This window comes from Mixophyes fleayi, chromosome 9, assembly GCF_038048845.1.
Source record: "Mixophyes fleayi isolate aMixFle1 chromosome 9, aMixFle1.hap1, whole genome shotgun sequence".
NCBI classification, from domain to species: domain Eukaryota; kingdom Metazoa; phylum Chordata; class Amphibia; order Anura; family Limnodynastidae; genus Mixophyes; species Mixophyes fleayi.
The window spans coordinates 108,743,767-108,765,318 of NC_134410.1; the positions used below are offsets into that span (position 1 = coordinate 108,743,767).

The 21,552-nt window shown below is 39.3% G+C and overlaps 1 protein-coding gene and 1 long non-coding RNA gene across 2 annotated transcripts in view; both read left to right on the plus strand.

Annotated features, from left to right (window-relative positions):
- Positions 1-442, plus strand: part of LOC142100923 (uncharacterized) — a 34,690-nt gene extending 34,248 nt beyond the window's left edge. The window contains exon 4 of the long non-coding RNA XR_012678945.1: positions 261-442. This is a non-coding gene — a long non-coding RNA (uncharacterized LOC142100923). The remainder of the gene's footprint in view (positions 1-260) is intronic.
- Positions 443-15,013: 14,571 nt separating this feature from the next.
- Positions 15,014-19,854, plus strand: LOC142101678 (caveolin-2-like). The gene is made up of 3 exons (XM_075186064.1): positions 15,014-15,534; positions 16,693-16,880; positions 19,534-19,854. Exons 1-3 carry the CDS (start codon positions 15,385-15,387, stop codon positions 19,688-19,690), a joined length of 495 nt encoding a protein of 164 aa, XP_075042165.1. The 5' UTR covers positions 15,014-15,384; the 3' UTR covers positions 19,691-19,854.
- Positions 19,855-21,552: the final 1,698 nt, after the last annotated feature.

A 21,552-nucleotide genomic window follows, 5' to 3' on the forward strand; every position in this document is an offset into this window, starting at 1 on the left:
TTTTTGCTAAATTTAATTTTGGGGGGCAAAGCCCATTCTGTTGCTGTATCTCTGTCAGTCTCTCCCAGGTTGCAGCTGTTTCTGTGAGATGGGTGCAGTCTATAGTAGACTCCGCTTTATTAATCACAGGCTAGTTGGAACAGAGGGGAGATCCCTTATTCCCCAGAGATAAGCCGTAGAACTGGGGTAACTGCAGAAACAGTGGTCCCTGTCTTTGTGTTTGTTTGTCATTGTGAGTCTTGTGCTTTATTTCCTTGCAGAGCTTCGCTGATCGCATTCACGAGGGCAAGATGTTGAAGAACTGGTACAAGACTTAATGGACAATTGATACACCCCCACATGGAGCCTTTTTGTGGCTCCTCCAATGGTTGCACTGTGATCAGATAAGATCTGTGTATGTGTTGTTGTTTCGTGTAGACATTACAGGAGTAAAGAAATGTCATCTTCAACTTGATAATCATGACTGCTGGGTGTATCTGGTACAAAAAGTTTTTTTTTAAATTTATTTTTATTAAGTCACCCTCCCACATAAGTAACCAGCACCAGTGTTATAGTCTAGGTTAGTTATCAGTGCTTTGCCAGGCTGTACTGCACAAGCTATAACCAGGAGACCTGCAGCATAGGTTTCATGCATGAGGCTGAAACAAGTAGGAGAAACGGCCATGCAGAATTTGTGCCAACCAGCCCTCAGCTAAATACCACTGGACTCTTCCTGGCACCTCTGTTCTATATACCTCTGGTGTGGGGGCTGCTTGGGTAATAGATATAAGTCAAATAAAGATTAAATGCTGACACTTGTGAGAGTACCAGCATGCTTACAGTCGCAAATTAAGTTAGGTTTTCCACAATGGACCTCACTGAAGTCAACAGAGTTACTGACACTGCCAACACAGACATTACCTGAACACTGACAACACAGACATTACCTGAACACTGACAGCACAAACGCCCTGTACACTGACAGTACACTAACAACACAGCCTTCACCCGAACACTGACAGCACAAACGCCCTGTACACTGACAGTACACTAACAACACAGCCTTCACCCGAACAATGACAGCACAGACGTCCTGTACACTGACTGTACAATAACAACACAGCCTTCACCCGAACAATGACAGCACAGACGTCCTGTACACTGACAGTACACCATACTTGAAAGGAAACCGCACCAGGTAACCCATAAAATTCCTCGGGGTGTGTATATTAATCTAGCTGCATAGCATTCACTACACCACCTGTGGCTAGGTGCACCCGATCATTGATTTACTCAGAACATAATTGGTAAAAGAAAAAAGAAATGATCTAATGGGGCACTCTAATGGGCAAGAAAATATTTATTATTATTTATTTAAGGTATTGATAATCTGTTAAATACAACTTTATTAATTTAAAATTAAAACATTCCATTGGCGAAATATAAAAATTGAATATAGATACCACCCTGAATAGAAATAACTGATAAAAAGACAAAAATCAATTTGTCTAACCGCGACACTGCTCCAATTATGGACCTAACTTTGTTAATTTGAGTGTAAAATACACATAAATAAGTCTTCTATTAACACCACATCCCAAGAAAGACAGTTGTGTGAAATTGATAAACTTTATTCATACATCATGTCAAATGACAACACTATAAAGGAAATAGCTTGGAATAGTTGAAAGGCACTTCAAAGGCAAAAAAAGAAAAAGCCTTAGCGAAACGCACGTCGGCGGACACCGCGCTCGCTGCTCCTACCATCAGTCCCTGCTATTTAGCTAGAACCCAAATATAGACAGTTAGACAATCAGACTGCCCGCTGAGTTAGAAGGTAGTACCAGCGAGACAGAAATAGTGCAGGATAGCTTTAAATTATTAATTGTATCCTGCTAGGAAATCAGCCAATCATTATAAGGGGATATCATTCTATTCCTTTCAAGTTACAAACAAGGGCAATCTGCAGAACATAGTGGATACAAGAGGGATCATATTAGTCCCTCCATATGTTTGTAATACTGCAGTGCCTTTCAACTATTCCAAGCTATTTCCTTTATAGTGTTGTCATTTGACATGATGTATGAATAAAGTTTATCAATTTCACACAACTGTCTTTCTTGGGATGTGGTGTTAATAGAAGACTTATTTATGTGTATTTTACACTCAAGTTAACAAAGTTAGGTCCATAATTGGAGCAGTGTCGCGGTTAGACAAATTGATTTTTGTCTTTTTATCAGTTATTTCTATTCAGGGTGGTATCTATATTCAATTTTTATATTTCGCTAATGGAATGTTTTAATTTTAAATTAATAAAGTTGTATTTAACAGATTATCAATACCTTAAATAACAATAAATATTTTCTTGCCCATTAGAGTGCCCCATTAGATCATTTCTTTTTTCCTTTACCAATTAAATACACCATACTTGCCTACTTTCTCCTTGCTTTTTCCGGGCGAGGGGCATGTCTGGGGGGGGCGGGTACAGCCAATCGCGTCATTTTGCCCCCCCCCCCCCCCCCCCGCAACAGAAATGCCAGTTTGACGCGGGGGCGGGGCCAGAAATGACGCGATTCGCTGCAAATCGTGTCATTTTGGGATGCGGGAGATTTGCCAGCTCTCCCGGGAGTCCGTGAGACTGACCCGAATTTCGGGAGTGTCCGGGAGAGTGGGCAAGTATGCAGTACACTAAGAACACAGCCGTCACCCGAACACTGACGACACAGGCACCCTGTACACTGACAACACAGCCATCACTCAAACACTGACCACAGGCACTCTGTACACTGACAGTAAAATAACAACATAGCCGTCACCCGAACACTGACAGCACAGACCCCCTGACACCACAGACACAGCAGCACTCAGACACACTGACGTTCCTCGAACAGCTCCGCTCACTATCCAACAAGTGTCAAATCAAATGACAGATAAAGAACACATATTGTTATAAAATGTTTATAGTGTGGACACGGGAATCTGCATTCTGATCAGGACTTTTTTTTTTGTTCTTGTTGCTACAATTGGTGAAACTATCGCATCTGGAAAATTTTCTTGCAGTGTGTGCCTAGTCTAACTTTCACTCTTTCAAGTGACCTAAATGTCACTGCTGTCCACAGCACGTCATCAGGGGCGAGTTGCAAATAAGCATTCTTTTATCACAGACATAATTACATAATTGAAGACCATCCTTTGAAGGCACTTAACGTTAACAAAAAACCTCCCAAACACATAATCTCATCAAAATGGACTAAAATCTTGCGATACTGGCGTCAATAGTATCCTACCAAAAAGATAGTTGTAATGTTTTTTCCTATAATGAAAAAATCACAGAAAAAATGTCCGACGTTCTCCAGAGAGAGGAAAGTACAAAGCATGTTTGTTTTCTTACAAACTGTGTCTTGGATTGGTTCCACATTATCAATTCCGTTACAATCCTAATGTGTTTATGAAACAGTTGTGGTGGGAATAGTATACAAAATAAACATTTTCACATATCTACATCATGCACTCAAATTTATTCACATATCCAGAGACTTGTAATGCTATGTGACATATTATAGACACTAAATACCGTATATACATTGCAGTTTTAACCGATTCGCTATCAGTGCTCTGTGTTGATTTTACATAGCTCTACTGACCGCATTACAGCAGGGAATAACATTTTAAATATTTACTCTACCCCAGTGAGTTTTGTATTGCTTATTTGGGATATTTTGTTAGTGTGTAAGAAATTCTATTTTTGTATTATTTTTATTAGGGAAAAAGAATACTGCAAAGTCGTGACTTTACGCTGTTAGTGCTTTCAAAAAAGAAATCCCTATTTTCTATCTCAATATCAAATTTTTAAATATTTCTATGTATTTTGTTTATTTCACTTACATTTAATATTTCTTTACTACTACAGATTTTATTTAGTGACGGTTGCATAAGTGAGTGGCAACCAGAGCCATACAAATTATATAATATGAAGTGACAAGATGGATATTATCTCATTACTACAGATTTAACGAATTTATATATAATTATTAAATATAAAACAGGAATAATGGCTGTCAACTTTTTTTTTTAATGAAACAGGACTGAATGAAGGTCTAAAAGAAGCCCTGAAGAAGGGCATTAGGTACATCTTGTCCAATAATTATTTGTTTTTTTAATGGAAATGATTGCATTCAGCGTGCTGGCATAGCAATGGGCAACAGGTTTGCCCCAAGTTATGCTAATCTATGGCATTCTGGGAAAAACAAATATTTGGGAATTCAACCCATTTAGGGCAAGCCTGGTGTCCTGGTACAGATTTATTGATGACGTGCATTTCATTTGGCAAGGAAATATAATAGAGTTAGATAAATTTTGTATATATCTAAATGATAACAGTTATAATATCACATTTACATTTCATATTAGTCAAATCCAAGTTAATTTTATAGATCCGAGTATCTATATTAAAAATAGACAATTACATATTAAATGTTGCAGCAAATCTACAGATGTCAACACATACATCCACGCTAATAGTGAACATCATAGGAATTAGCTTAATGGTGTACCATATAGCCAGTTACTAGGACTAAAAAGAAATTGTACAGAACCTGATGTGATGGAACATCAGATGGATAAAATGAAAAAGGATTTTTAGTAATAAAGGATATAAAAATAAAAATCTAGCACAAACTAGAATAAAAGCTTTAAAACGTTGGCAGACAAAGTCTATTAAAGGTCAAAACCAAAAAGGAGAAGAACAATAATAATAGACATGAATGGTCTTTTATTACGAAGTAAATCTGTCATCAAACATTTGAAAATATTGTATGCAAATATTGGTATGTTTTGGGGACTGACCCTGTACTCTATAAAATATTACCCAAAAACCCTCTTTCATTTCCAGACGTGCCCCCACACGCAAAGACAAATTAGGCAAAGGTGCCCCTCCAGAAAACTTGAATAAGAGTTATATTAGAAGCAGGGCCGGATTAACCCGAGGTCTAACTGGGCTATAGCCCAGGGGCCTCGGGCATCCAGGGGGCCCTTCAAAGTTCTCAGCAGCATTATTGATCGGTCCGGGGGCGGGAGCGCCCCCAGCCCGATCAATGCTGCTGAGCACTGTCAGTGCAGTCATCTGTCCCCGGCGCCGCTCAGTAATCTGCTTACTGAGGAGATCTCGCGAGAGTTTGTGAACTCTCACGTGATCTCCTCATGCGGCTCACATTGGGGGCCTCACGGGGGAATGGAGGCCCCCTTAGCCCTGATTAGAAGCAAGGGATTTGCTAAGACTGATATGTCCTAAATTTACTAATTAAATAGCTTATTCCCTAATGGTTTAAAAAAGGAATTTGAAATAAAGTAGTTTTTGATTTGATGAATATAAAAAGACCACATAAATGTGACTATATGAACATAGCATATCACTGTTTTTCTGCCTCGAATCTTTCTAAAAACATTCTATTCACTTATATATATGAGAGTTTGAGATAAAATAAGTTTGAACAATATGAGCCTGATTCATTAGTGATCTTATCTTGTGCAAAAGTTAAGATGCTTATTTTTAAGAAGAAACAGGGAGATAAGAGTGAAGTTAAGATGGATTTTCATCTTAACTTAAGAAATTCTTCACTTACGCAGTGGATTTAGCTTCTTATCTCCCTTTTCTGAGCATGCACAGAGTGGATTTGCTTAAGATAAGCAAAAAAACGTCAGATAAGATCACTAATGAATCAGATCCTATGTGTTTAAATTTTAGTGATTGGTGACCTGACAACATAAGAGGGATCAATCACTTAATTGTTAGAATTTTGTGTGATTATAACAATTAGAGGGATCATATAAGTTAAAATGTATGATCCTGTAATTTTTGTTCTTATATAAGAATGTGATTTACAAGCGTCTCATTGTTAATTGAATCTTTTTGAGTTTCTTTAGCTATATTTCATCTATACTCAAGAACTGAGCTGAAGCAGTAATATAGTTATTATAAATATAATATGATTATTACAAAAGTGTATTACATTAGCTAGCTGGAATTAAAGAAGCCGCAAGCACCCTCTCCAGATGTCACATCCTCATTGAAAAACTCTTAGGTTTAAAAAAATGTATGGTCTGATCCTTTCTAGTTATTATATACCCATTCCTGTTATATGGAAAAGCAATAAACTTAAGAAAAATCAGTACATTGAAAACATATGGAGAATGCTGACAAATACTTATGCAAAACAAATAATTTATATGAGCGCTACTGTTGACAAATTTTTGCAACAGAGAATAATCTCCGACATGTTTACTTCTGAGGCGTCCATATTACCATGACAACTTATCGCAATAACAGTGGGTGAGAAGTTAACCGAAGCAAGTAGAACGCTTGTAAACCACATATTAAATATGGCAACTTCTCATGACAGTAGCTAGAAGGTAACCAGAACAAGGGGAATGTGTTGAGTCAAAGACTGGATGTGAATAACTCTATTAGAATTATGGAAATCAGTTTCCTTGGTAACAGTTTGAAATTAACTGAGAGTAAATCTTTGGGACAACAAGGATTTGGACTCAAGAAGGCACCGAGTTTGGGATTTTAGTTATATTTTATGTTTAGATAATATAGCATTGGTTTTATTAGGTTTTATTTTTATTTTTATTAAGTATGGTTAATTCAGTCTTTGACTACCACAAGTATAAAATGAACTCAAAGCAACTGCACCCCCATTCACCTTGACAAAGACCATTAAGCGACAGGGGAAACACATTGGAGAAGTGAGGAAATTCTGCAACTTTTTCTTTCCTGTACAGAGGGAAGTATTTTCCGGTAACTAGTATAACCCTGGGAAATTACCTTCCTTATGAGACACATGGGGGGGGGATTCAATTAGCTGCGATGTTCATCTGAACATAGCGGCTGTGCATTTAATACGGTACCGCAACATCCTGGACTTCTTAACGCACCCCTATGGGGGGCAAACAAATCTGCGATAACGTGGAGTGCCTTCGCGACCGTTCCGTAGGCTCTCCACGCATAATAAGACTTACATTTGCATATTGGATTATTTTATGTTTTTATATATTTTTTACAAAGTGAGTGTGTTACTTTACTTATTAAAATTGAAGATTATTTTTTTACCAAGGGGTAATACACTCAATCTACCATTATTTCTGTTTTCATGCACATATATCAAAGGGAGGAATGATTAAGAATTAGAGGAAAAGTTGGAGGCAAATCTGTTTAAGACATATTGAATAAGGCTCATACACAAGAATCCATCTAGTAAGTGTACCAACACGTGGATGTCTTGGGACCGCTGTGAGCACTTTGAACTTGCACATTAGAATATTTTGTTGTTAAACACCAAGGTTAAGGTATATCACATGTTTGTATATGTTAATGGAATTACACTGTTATTTATGTTTTGTATCCACTAATATTTTGAAAATAAGGAGAAAACGAGAAGCAGAATCGCTGGATTACTGCTAAAAATAAGTATTAATTCGTTGTCATACATTGTTAAAGAATTGACATCACTGATTTTTTCATTTATTTAATTGTTGAGCTTTTTCTTGAAATTTTTGTGTAATTTTTAAAGAAAAGTTTTGCTGCAATCTTTTTTGGGTGCTGTGAGGATCTTTACACATATTTTATATCACAGATGCCCAAATCCAGATTAGTACGTTGGACCATCATCTCCCTTTTACTCCTCTATCCCCCTCCAGATAACCACTTGTGTTTCCTTCCTAGTACGTGACAGTGCTTGCAAGGAGGTCACTGGTACGGTTAGTGCTGTTCCTCAGATGGATTACTGGAGACCAGATAAGCCATATTTACAAAGACAGATCTGTCTCAGGCAGCCTTCCACCTGATAATGGCAGCTCCCTGACACTGGCAGCTCCCTGACACTGGCAGCTCCCTGACGCTGGCAGCTCTCTGACGCTGGCAGCTCTCTGACGCTGGCAGCTCTCTGACGCTGGCAGCTCTCTGACGCTGGCAGCTCTCTGATGCTGGCAGCTCTCTGATACTGGCAGCTCTCTTGTTAGATTGGCAGCTCCCTTTGTTAGACTAGTTGCTCGCTCTTTTAAAACTGGTAACATACAGCCATTCTATAATGGTGACGCTCCCTCTGATCTTTTCTCCTCTGGCTTTGCTTTGCACCACTCTGCAGATTCTTCCTCCAATGCACTCTCTCTCCTTGTGAGTGCAGGGCTCACTTGTAGGCTTACTTGCTTAGACTTTACTCCTGAGTGTCAGGTCCTGGTGTTACATTTATATAATTTAATTTAGCAATGTAAAATAATATTGCACTATAATCACGTTCAGTGGTCATGTAGTGTTGTGAGGTGAGGGTGGAGATTGGAATTTTATTTGTTTGTTTTTTATTGTGTTACTTCAAGAAGTTTTCCACTCTAAATATTATTTTACTATATTCCCCTCCCTTCCCAATTATAGTATTTTGGAACTGTCCCATAGCGTAGACACCTTGAATCCCCCCACACCTTTCACTCTATTTAGCAGGGTCCCGGAACTCACCTAAATCAGTGACCTCTGCTTTCTGCAGCAAGGGAACTTCTACAACAGGGAACACCTAACTGAAAGCCTTAGAGCCGCTATGTCAGATCTCGCAGCTATAGACAGAGTGAAGCAAAGGTTGACTCACATACATTTCCTTTCAGTTTAAAAAAAGGTTTTCCCATAAAAATATGCTGCTGTTTAAGTTGCAAAGTAAATATAAAGGGCTACATTTAGGGTTGGATGCATTTGCATACCAAACCTATGCAGAAAAATATGTACGCAAAAGTGTACTTATGTGAACATGTTGGCTCAGACATACTGTATCTCAAGATGAGTCAGACTAAAAAATTGTAGTGTTTGACTAGGTGGGTAGCATATGTACAAGTGCCCCCCCCCCCCACCGGTTAAGGGGTGGCAAGTCTAGATACTAATGCGTTTTTGGTGTGCATGCAACTCTAAATGAAGCTCGGAGCTGTCCATAGCCTCTCATCATAAAATTTGACTGAACTTGAACAATTCTGCAAGAAAGAGTGGGCAAATATTCCCCAATCCAGGTGCACAAAGCTGGTAGAGACCTATGCAAACAGACTGATGGCTGTAATTACATCAAAAGGTGGCTGTACAATGTATTAAATCTGGGGACTGATCACTATTCCAACCCTGTTATTCTAATTAATTTTTTCATTAATTTTTAGAACTGTTGACTTTTTTTATTAGTTGAATGTTGTAAGGCGAAATGTGTAACTAAAGCAGGAAAACGTTTGATTTAATATTTTTCAATTTTCATGGTGTAATGTGACAAAAGGTGTAATGATTTGTTTGTTATTTGTTAAAATACTTTATTTACTTTTAAATTCTAACATTCTTGACATGTTTTGTTTTTCTACATGTCGCCATCTCTGTTGTCAGCACTTTTGGATGCAGTAAAAGTAATTTTCGAAGCCATTTCAACTCCATAAATGGACTTGAATTTTGTGGTCCCATCCCCGCTGCTTCTTACCTTAGCAAATGGGAGGTGAGAGCCTTAGACCGGGGGCGTGGCACGTGGCTGTGACATCATAGCCAGACACTGCCCTCCCAGCGTAACACTGACCTGGAGCAGCAGTCATTGGCAGTTTTATGAACCTGATAGTTCTTTTAACCAGCTTGTGATCTTATAACATGATCTTAGAACATCAACAGAATCTTTAGAACACTGGATATAAAGGCAGGGTCATCTTTTCCATTGGGCACGATGGGCAGGTGCCTGGGGGCCCCATAGGCAAGGCTCTTAATAAGAATAAATAATCCTGCAAAAGAAAGACTACAAGGGTCACTGAGCGAGTACATTTAAAAAAAGCAGTGCATCGGGGCATATATATATATATATATATATATATATATACACATATATATATATTTTAGGGGCCCCGATGCACTGGTTTGCCCGGGGGCCCGTAATGTTGTTAAGATGGCCCTGTATAAAGGGCCTGAATCATCAAGGACCATAAATGTTGATACGTGCCATATTTTGCCTAAAATCACACTGCACATATCCAGAACCGGACTAGACCTCAGTGAACATCCAATTCATCTTCGAGCACAAAGGTCCCTTACTACAGCCTGTAATTTCAACGGGAAGGAAACTGGGCGTATGCACGTAGTCAATGTACATTAAGGGCTTGCCAAGCTCGAGTCATGCTGTAGCATCTGATTCAAGCCTTGGGCATATTAAAGGTACATGTTTTTCTGTCGTATCACTTGCGCCAGTTAACATTAATAGCATCCTAACAAATGTATTTTATGGGGAATTTTTTGTTTTTCATTTTATCATTTTTTGTCATTAATGACTTTATTATTAACAGGTGACAATCACTGAATACTTTCTTTTTCTGTGCATTCTGTTGGGAATTTATATTCCACATATTTAATGGAAGTATTCTGCAGTGTCTTGTCTGTTAAATCAGAGCGTACCAAGACCCGTGTTCAACAAGGGACGTTTCTTTACATTCGCTCCTTGTTGAATACAGATATGCGCATGCCCGATGTATGTGCATTTTTTTTTTTTTAAACGCACATTACGGTCATTTTGCGTTCTTTGATGAAGGAAACCCAATATGAGCAAGTCTATAATATTCTATCATAGATTAGCATTTTATAATCATTGTTAGAAGACAAGGGAGCATGGACAACTGGGACCTGGCAACTCTGTCAAAGGTGGTAAGGATTGCTATTGTACTATTAAAATAAGTTACTCTAGAAAGGGAGGTGGCATTGAATACATTTTAAAAATAGGCGAAGAACCTTGAGTTATACATGTGCTGTGGGTGAATGCTATTCATACAAATTTCCACAAGAGGGCAGCAAATGCCTTTTATAAAAGAGTGTCCAATAGCCTTCACAAAAATACAGTACTAGCAAACGTATGATAGACAGTCAATGGTGGTTTTAGATGTGTAGATGAGGGTGAGAGTGACACAGTACAACTGAAATGCTACAAATGTCATAGTGCATTTGGTAGGAAAGGGATTTAAAATGTGTTTTCACTGGTTGTGAATGAGCGCTTTGAGACAATACGGTTTAAGGCAGTGAAGGGAGGCTTGACAATGAAAGTCAGTGTTTGTGGATATAGTGCAATGTGTGTTTGTCTGTCTATCATAACTGTGTGTAGTGATATTAGTGCAGAGTGTGGGTGACAATATATAGCGCTTAGTGGTGTGTGCACAGGTTTTAATGTGCAATATGTTGGGTTCAGTAAAAGGTGAAGGGGTTTTAATGTAGACAGTAGAAGAACATAGTGTAATGTGTTGGTTTTATTGTTCTGTATAAGGGCAACTGTATAAAGACAACTTTATGGCATACTTGGCAACTTTGGCAAGGGCTTTTGCCCTTGCCAAAGTTGCCAAGTATGGCATAACCTCTCCTCCCAGTCACCCTCCAGGCTTCTTCAATCAGATTCAAAGAGAGGTCACGGACCAGCTTACACTATTGAGTGGCCCCATGAGAGACTGTTTCCATGCCACTTATCCATCACCCAGGCTCTACATTCCCAGGGATCAACGGTTTATTTGAAGATAAGTAGATTGTTTATATGGACTTTTGGAATATTGTTTTTGAGAAGCTTTAATTTTTTTTGGACTACTCTAGGACCTAGGGTATATTTACTAAACTGCGGGTTTGAAAAAGTGGAGATGTTCCCTATAGCATCCAATCAGATACTAGTTCTCATTTATTTAGTACATTCTACACAAGGACAGCTAGAATATAAATGGTTGCTGTAGGCAACATTGCCACTTTTTCAAATGCACAGTTTAGTAAATATACCCCATGGAATGTCATTTATTTTTTTGACAGCTACAGGACCTTAGGAATATTATAGTTGTTTCTGGTCTGCTTATTGGAGTAAAAGCTTAAAACATTGGATCCCTTACAGATGAAGATATCAGATGGTAAGTATATGGAGTATTATTGCTTTTAATCAATATATGTGGTTTAAACAAGGGTTGTGTGTTTTATTTTAGGGGTTTTATTATTTTTATTAAAGTAATGTGATTAAAAAGAGGGTGTTGTGGTTTATTTACATTTTACTTTGTGGGGCTACAGGTCACAGCAGGCCCTGTGTGTCAGGACATGGTGGCCCTTGTGGTTCTCCGAATGCAGCATGCCCTGGCTGCCATGGGTATGCTAGTGCTTGTAGTTCTACAAGCACCAGCATGCCCAGACTGTTATTCGCTGCCCAGGCTGACTGGGACTAGCATTTCCCCAAAGTAAAATTGCATTTTACACTTTCTCTTGCTTTCCTTACTTTATTACCCTACACACACCGCCCCAGGATGTAGGAAGAGCCGTAGGGGAGGGCGCACATTTTTTTTTTGCAGACCTTTACTCGGTAAAGAATCCAACACTGAGCTGAACAGTCTGCGATTGGTTTGTTATTATGGCCGGGGGACCCCTGCTGTGTGTCCCCCCTGCTATAGTGTTACCCACCCCAGCTGGTTGGTCTAGTGCTGGTTTAGGTAAAACCGGGGGGACCCCATGTATTTTTTTTTTATCTATTTTTTAACACAGTAAAGAGCCGGTGGGATGTAATGCCGGTCAATCCGCCAGCTCAGCGGATGCTGACAGGTACATACATACCTGCAGCGCCTGTGTACTACACCAGCCCTGCACCCGAATTCAAGATCTGCGGCTTGATGAATTCGGGCGCATGCAAAGCCGAAATACTAGCATGAAAATCTGAGAGCAGGTTGTGCTCCGAAAGTGTGCCCTAATGAATCAGACCGTTAGTGCCTAGAGACAGTCAACAGAATAAGGGAATAGAGTATAGTGATGATAGAGTAGCTTAGAGACAGTTAGGCCACAAAGTACAGAAACATTTCACTGCTAGAGAACCACGGTCATCACTCGGGTGCTAATTGTTAACACATCCAACTCTCTCTGCAGAGTAAGACGTCTTGTCAACATACACAGAAAAGAAAGTCATTCAAACATAAGTAACATAGCAAAGACAAAAATAACGAGGTACCCTGACACGATGACATAATGGACGTTCAGCAGGTATATATATATATATATATATATATATGGCTTTTCTTGCAACCTGAACCCTTAGATATATCTATTATGTTAATAACTTGTGCAACAAAATGTAAAACAAGAATTGGACATGCAAATCTGGTTACATAATTTATTGATTGTCTAGTCAGGTCTATTGTATGGAATAATTATTTTTAACTAATTTATACTATTTAGTGTAATTGTACTTTGCAAGAAATCTATTTAAGTTGGCGTCACCGGTGTCCTCTCTGGAAGGACAAACACACTCATGCACATATATATGTAATATATTTATTATTTACAAAAGATCTGTGCCTTTCCACAAAGTCTGCTGCCTCAGTTTTTATGATGGTACTTTGCATATACTCCAGAATGTCATGAAGAGTGATCAGATGAATTGCAATTAATTTCAAAGTCCCTCTTTGCCATGACAATACACTTTATCCCAAAAACAACATTTCCACTGCATTTCAGCCCTGGCACAAAAGGACCAACTGACATCAAGTCAGTGATTCTCTCGTTAACACAGGTGAGAGTATTGATGAGGACAAGGCTGGAGATCACTCTGTCATGCTGATTGAGTTAGAATAACAGACTGGAAGCTTTAATAGGAGGGTGGTGCATTCATTGTTCCTCCTCTGTTAACCATGGTTACCTGCAAGGAAACGTGCAGTCATCATTGCTTTGCATAATAAGGGCTTCACAGGCAAGGATATTGCTGCTAGTAAGATTGCACCTAATCAACCATTTATCGGATCATCAAGAACTCCAAGGAGAAAGGTTCAGTAGTTGTGAAGAAGGCTTCAGGGTGCCCAAGAACATCCAGCAATTGCCAAGACCATCTCACACAGATGATTCAGCTTCGGGATCGGGGCATCACAGTGCAGAGCTTGCCAAGGAATGGCAGCAGGCAGATGTAAGTGTATATGCACGCACAGTGAGGCGAAGACTTTTGGAGGATGGCCTGGTGTTAAGAAGGCCAGCAAAGAAGCCACCTATCTCCAGAAAAAACATCAGGGACAGACTGATATTCTGCAAAAGGTACAGGGATTGGACTACTGAGGACTGGGTTAAAGTCATTTTCTCTGATGAATCCCCTTTCAGATTGTTTGGGGCATCTGGAAAAATGCTTGTCTGGAGAAGGAAAGGTGAGCGCTGCCATCAGTCCTGTGTCATGCCAACAGAAAAGCATTCTGATACCATTCATGTGTGGGGCTGCTTCTCAGCCAAGGGAGTGGGCACACTCACAATTTTACCTAAGAACACAGCCATGAATAAAGAATGGTACCAAAACATCCTCCAAGAGCAACTTCTTCCAACCATCCAAAAACAGTTTGTTGACGAACAATGCCTTTTCCAGCATGATGGAGCCCCTTGCCATAAGGCAAAAGTGATAACTATGTGGCTTGGGGATCAAAACATCGAAATTTTGGGTCCATGCCCAGAAAACTGCCCAGATCTTAAGCCCATTGAGAACTTGTGGTCAATCTTCAAGAGGCGGGTGGACAAACAAAACCCACAAATTCTGACAAACTCCAAGCATTAATTAGACAAGAATAGGCGACCATCAGTCAGTATGTGGCCCAGAAGTTGATTGACAGCATCCCAGGGTTGAATTGCAGAGGTCATCAAAAAGAAGGGTCAACACTGCAAATATTAACTTTGCATGACCTTAATGTAATTGCCAACAAAAGCCTTTGACACTTATGAAATGCTTGTAATGTTACTTCAGTATACCATAGCAACATCTGACAAAAAGGTCTACGGTCTGAAGCAGCAAACTGTGTGAAAACCAATACTTGTGTCATTCTCAAAACTTTTGGCCATTACTGTACACACTTCCTCTGACAATCTCCTCTTATTCAATTGCTTAGTTTTTTGAAGGACACGCAAAGAAGAAGAAGCGTTTTGTGATCATGTCTGTATAATAACATCTCAGAACAGCAGCAATAGTTACATTGATTTTTCCTTTCTGGATGTCAGAACTAGCATGGGTACTAATGGGACAATACTGTACATAGTAAACTGGAGAACACTGCCCTCTCGTGGACACACTATGAACACCCAGCAGTGTAGGTGCAGATAATCCGGCACAGCTGGGGTGCTACAGTCACCATAAATATATCATAATGACAGTTGCGTCTGGCATGTCACAGAAAAGTGTCAGGCCTCAGAGGGAGGGAGAGAGGGTCTGAAATCTTATCCACAGCAGCTATTTAACTAGACAGAGACAGGGAGAGTTACAGATACACTGTGATAACTAAAAAATAAATGTCATATAGTAAATAGTTTCCAAAGTTTTACATCATAAATTCACTGGAAGGTAGGACCAGGGTTTGCAGGTTGACTTGTATCTACCCAGGACTTTCACTGCAGCTATGATTCCAGATCAGTATCTGATTGAGTGTCCAATGGATCCTGACGAGGAGCAGAAATACCTAAATAATCCTGCAAATACCACAATCTACACTGAAGCCCCCCAAAGACTGGATGCACGGGACCCTCGGGGAATCAACAAGCATCTCAAGGTACAAGCACAAAATGTCAAAAATGACATATATTAGCAAATAATCCCCACTTCCCACCCCCTCTTAGTCCATACTAATATTTTAAACATTACATGGGGTATAATATACATATATCCAAGGTCTGAGTTAACATATTAGACGCCAGGTGAATTTCTATTACATCTATGTATCAGGTTGTAAACATATTGTTCCTAATGCTTATAATGTCTTAACTTAGGTCTGCTTTGGTTTTGCTTACAGCTTTTTGTTGAGCTATAACTCCTATTTTGCTATTACAGCCATTGCCAATAGCAGATCCAACACAAGTGGATAGCCACCAGTAGGCTACTTAATAACAGACATATTTTATCCATGACATTTAATTAAAGAGAGAGCATATAACAATGTAAAATAGTTTTTCTTCTGTTTCACACATTGGGAGATTCTTTGTTGGATGACAGACAGTCATTAAATTATTAAGAATTTCATATAATATTTGTTTGGGTTGCCCTGCAGTTGTAATAAAGGAAGCTTTTCAATACACTAGTCGAGTAGATAATCTTACTGTATGTCACACACACTCTATCGCCACATTTTATTTTATTTTTTTTAAAGATATAGATTTAGATTTTTGGTTTTGGATACTTGCAGAAAAATAATAACTAAATAATACAATGATTGACACAAAGACATGTAAATGTAACAAGGTGAGAGTTTTCCGGCGGGTTTGAAAAGTGGAGACGTTGCCTATAGCAACCAATCAGATTCTAGCTGTCATTTTGTAGAATGTACTAAATAAATGATAGCTAGAATCTGATTGGTTTTTCAAACCCGCTGGAAAACTCTCAGCTTGATACATTTACCCCCTGGAGTTAAGAAGTCTGAGTTGAGTGAACTAGTTACTTTAGGGTTCATTTTGAATTTGTAAAGCCAGGATCATTAACAGGAGAGGCTTCTGGACAGTCCAACCATGGCTGCCGATTATGGTAAAACTTATCCAGGCAGCCTCAACTTAAATATGTGAGTTTGTAGCGCGGGAGAATCTCATTAAGTAACACCTTTCACTCACTGATAGACGGACAGAGGGCTTTTTTACCCTAGTGTTCTGAAATGGATGATTATATAATATATATTGAAACAGATTATGTTATACTGTAAATTATATTATTCTCGTTGCAGGTAGATTTCTCGGACGTTTTGGCAGAGCCGGACTCATTTCACAGCTTTGACAAAGTCTGGACCTGGAGTGATATTTTGTTTGAGTCGTCTAAGCTTTGGTGCTACCGAATAATCTCCCTGCTGTGCGCTGTTCCGGTATCCCTGATCTCCGGAATTCTGTTCGCACTCCTTGGATGTTTCCACATATGGTAACCAATCCTATCACATGAGATTAGTAACACCAGCCCCATAAATCTACAACCAGAATCAATGTATACCCACTATGTACAGGGTGATTCAAAAGTCGCAGTACACCCTTTTATTTCAAAAACTCTACAGGAAATTGGGAAACCTGAATACTCCAGTAAGGTATGGGTGACTTGGTCTATCTTTTACGGTATGTACCAAACATGGGTGCCATCTTGAAATCGGCCAATCGGCCCAATTCCTGTAGAGTTTTTGAAATAAAAGGGTGTACTGCGACTTTTGAATCACCCTGTATTAAAGCATTTGGATTCATGAGATAAATAATATACCTGAAATAGATGAGATGTATCTGCTCGACTAAATCTGTCCAGCATGATATCTGACCTGTCAATTTACTAAAAAATGGCATGTTTAATGGGTTGGGAGCATACATTGTATTTCATTCATTACACTAGAAAGGTTAGAGAAGGGTGTGGCAGTGCGCAGACTTCTAAAGATTAATAGATCTTCTGAATTGGCTTGCAGTCTTCTAGGTAACAGAAATGATTTATACAAACTGGTGGATTAAAACACCGGGTGCAGCCAATGTTGTCACTGTACTTAATGAGATGACTTTCTTGCTGCCTGTGATGGAGAGACAGATAATCTGCTATGTGCAATAATTTATTGCATATAGTACAATACGCTCTTGTGAGGGGCGTATTAATAACATTCATCATTAAATATACATTTTATCAGATATTAGTTAGAACTAAGGATATTTGAAATAAGGTTGTGATGGAGGAGGAAACAATTTTTGTAGACCAGACTTTTACTTAAGCCTATCAGTAGACACTGTACAGAGGCATTCAAAGATTAAAATGGCTGATAGCAGAGAGCAATAGCTTGTCTGACTACACATTATGGCTGTAGTTAATAGAAGTGTTGTTTTGGGAAATTGTTTACTATGTTTTGCAAGCAGAATATCACATATGTGAGTAGACCACATGTAAAATATGTTTACATTCCTACTTTCATGTTCATGTCATGTGTTTCATTGCTGTATGTATATTCAGCACACATAATATGGTAAAGATCCCTAAAGTGTAGTATGTTTGCAATATTCTCGTGTTACATACTGTTTGCAATACAACATGAATCATTAGGAATCCATTTCTGTCCTTCTACCTTTTGATTATTATGGTTTATAAAGCACCATATCATATTATGGGCATCACGGTGGCTCAGTGGTTAGCACTTCTGCCTGACAGCACTGGGGTCGTGAGTTCGATTCTCGACCATGGCCTTATCTGTGTGGAGTTTGTATGTTCTCCCCGTTCTTATGTTGGTTTCCTCTAGGTGCTCCGGTTTTCTCCCACACTCCAAAACATACTGGTAGGTTAATTGGCTGCTATTAAATTGCCCTTAGTCTCTCTCAGTCTGTGTGTATGTGTGTGTGTGTGTGTCAGGGAATTTAGACTGTAAGCTCCAATAGGGCAGGGACTGATGTGAGTGAGTTCTCTGTACAGCGCTGCAGAATTAGTGGCGCTATATAAATAAATTGTTGATGATTATGCAGCGTTGTCAGACCTTTGGCGTTGACATTGTATGTTTCCCTACCAGACACATGGTTCAATTTCTCAGCAGCCAATTAACCTACTTATATGTTTTTGGAGTGTGGGAGGAAACCAGAGAACCCGGAGGATATGCACAAAACGCATTACACATAAGGTCTGTGAGGCAGCAATACTACCCGCTGTGCAACGGTGCTGCCCATCAATTACCAGAATGCATTTTTCTACAAGTCTGGTAAAGATGGTAACTAAACAAAAAACAATTTGTTCATGTTTCACTTTTGTTTTAGCTGTTCCACAGAAAATGTCAATACTGAAGTCACTAGGCCTGAGTCATTAAGGCACGCGTACTGAGCGCATCCTGCGTAACTCGGCTCTGCGTACTCCTGAAGTCAGCAAGGAACGGATCTAAAGATACGTGTAGTGTTGGCTATGGGTGTAGGTTTACTCTGCTCTACTAGATCAGACACTGTAGGATACGTACAATACCTATGTGAAATATAAAATCTCAAAAGAACACACAGAAAAAGAAAGTAACTAATGTTACTTGTCAATAATATAGTCATTTATGATTATACATGGAAATGTAAAAAAAAAAATTTTTCAAATATGCATACGATACTGACATCACTAGGACTCGAGACAGACTGGCCTTATAGCTGGTGCAAGAGATACGGCAGAAAAACAAGTAACTTTGCGACGCCCAGAGTTTCATTCGGCCGTGGCTCTGTGCGCTCGAGCTTGGCACGTCCTTACTGTGTACAAAGATGGAGCAGCCAGAACTGCATTTTCTGGCATATGGGGCAGTTCTGGGTATGCTCAGAGCGGTTTTGCGTACGAAACGCTCAAAATCAGCAGATACGCGCCTTAATGACTCAGGCCCATTATGACTAAACAACCTGTGGGTCCCAGAACAGCAGCATGTCCATCTCTACTGAATACAATATAGAACTATTGTGCAGTCTTAGATTAAATAGTTATTAGTGACAGGATACTAGTGTGAGGGTTTAGAGTATTTGATCCTGCAAATGTTTTACTCCAACTTCAAAATAGCACCAAAAATGCTTTTGTTTTTCACTGGTGAATATTCTGTCCTCTACAGGTGCGCTATGCCATGTATCCAACTGTGCAACATCTGCATGCCTCCCGTCAGGACTCTCTGGGCCAGTCTGCTGAACATATTTGTAGCCCCGCTCTGTGCCAGCGTGGGTCGTTGCTGCAGTTCCATATACCTCAACGTGGCCAAGCAGCAGGTATAAAATAAAGAGGATTCATCTTACCTGCACAAGCGGTAAACAAAAGGGAAACACACGTGGCCGGTTTACAGAATTCTTGGATTTGTATCTGGGAACAGAACTTCCGCAACCGGGAATTATTAAATGGAAAACAACAATAATAAAAAAAAAAAATGTTTTTGTAAAAATTTCTTCTGTATTCTTTATTTCCAGTTACAGGAAGCTAAACCTACGAATCTCACTGTGCACAAATATAATGCAGGGAGTTAGAATAATCTAACAATTGCTTATCTCTCCGGAACCCCAACAGTCTCTGTATCTAGCAGGGTCCCAGCACTTACACGTAGCTGGAATATTGCCTGAGTATTTACTATGCTGCTCCGTTCTCTACATTGCAGGAGAGATCCAGGTCTTTCAATTAGAGCTGATTTGGTAGATCATTATATATATATATATATATATATATATATATATATATATATATATATATAAATACAGACACCCTTAGGTGATGCATATATGAACAACTTGCCATCAGGATGGCACCAGGCAACCTAACTCTAACTTGCCGTAGTCCTTATGTCTAGACCCTGGCCACTGTTTGGCATTGGTCACACTACACAAAAGAGAAAGACAGATTTAAATAGTTTACACTCCTCCAACAGCCCTAACTTGATTGACAGGTGACACTCCCACGTTGCCTTTAAAAAGGAGTCCTCTGCAGGTGCTCTGTTTGTTTGCAGACACACCCTGTCAGCTGGCTGCTAGCTGTGGAAAGAGACACATTCAAACCATTTTCAAAGTATTTAAGTAAAATCACACTTTATACTTTTACTTTGACACACACGTCTTACACCTGTATACCTTAATCTAGGTGCACTGTTATACACGTGTGTATAGCAGTGCACCTTTACCTGCAGACTGTCAGTTATCCACCTAATTCCTCTCCTAGAGGCCTGTGGCAAACCACTCCCTTTGTCACAATATATACACAAGATCTTACGTTGTATATAGCCCTCATTTTATGAAGCATCTTGTGCATAGAAATCCTTGTCATTGTGTTCATGAGAGTTTTGGTCTTATTATTGGTTTTCTATGTTTGTAAAGCCCATCATTTTTGGTGTGCCCACTTGTCCACCAAGAGCATTTCAAGGATCGCGCTTGCTTCACAGTCTTTGGATACATCCCTGCAAAAACACTGTGTGCTTAGTTTTGCAGGTTGGACGGATGCCGTGGCAAAACAATCACATAAAAGTCCAACCTACGAACACCCCCTATATTTATTTACATTTGCTGATAGGTTTAGCTTCATTTATGGCTTAATTACGAGAGTGAGAGGAACTGTTATCATGACATCACTTGTGTTGCTCCTAGTTATGTGCTTTCCTACAAAAGTGGTACTGGAAGGTACAAAATGCAGTACAGGAAAAAACACCTCTGAGGTCCCTGGAGAATTCAAGTCCCTTTGCAAGGAGGAAAAGACTGTATCGGGGAACATCCATCTCTACCCTTCTATATCATCAAAATAATCCTGTCCTATAAATGAAATCTCATTAGAAAGAAATGCCCTCATTCCACTCAGCTTCTCCAATCAGAATGTGCAAACTTTTGCACCCTATAGGTACCACTATCTTGGCACACATATCCATATACAGCCGTTATAATCAGTTGCAAATATGCAATGGCAGTCATGTGACATCACAATAGAGTATTTGCACTGGAGTCTTGCAGTTTGTGAATAACCCTTAGGGCTAGATTTACTAAGCTGCGGGTTTGAAAAAGTGGGGATGTTGCCTATAGCAACCAATCAGATTCTAGCTTTCATTTATTTAGTACTTTCTACAAAATGACAGCTAGAATCTGATTGGTTGCTATAGGGAACATCC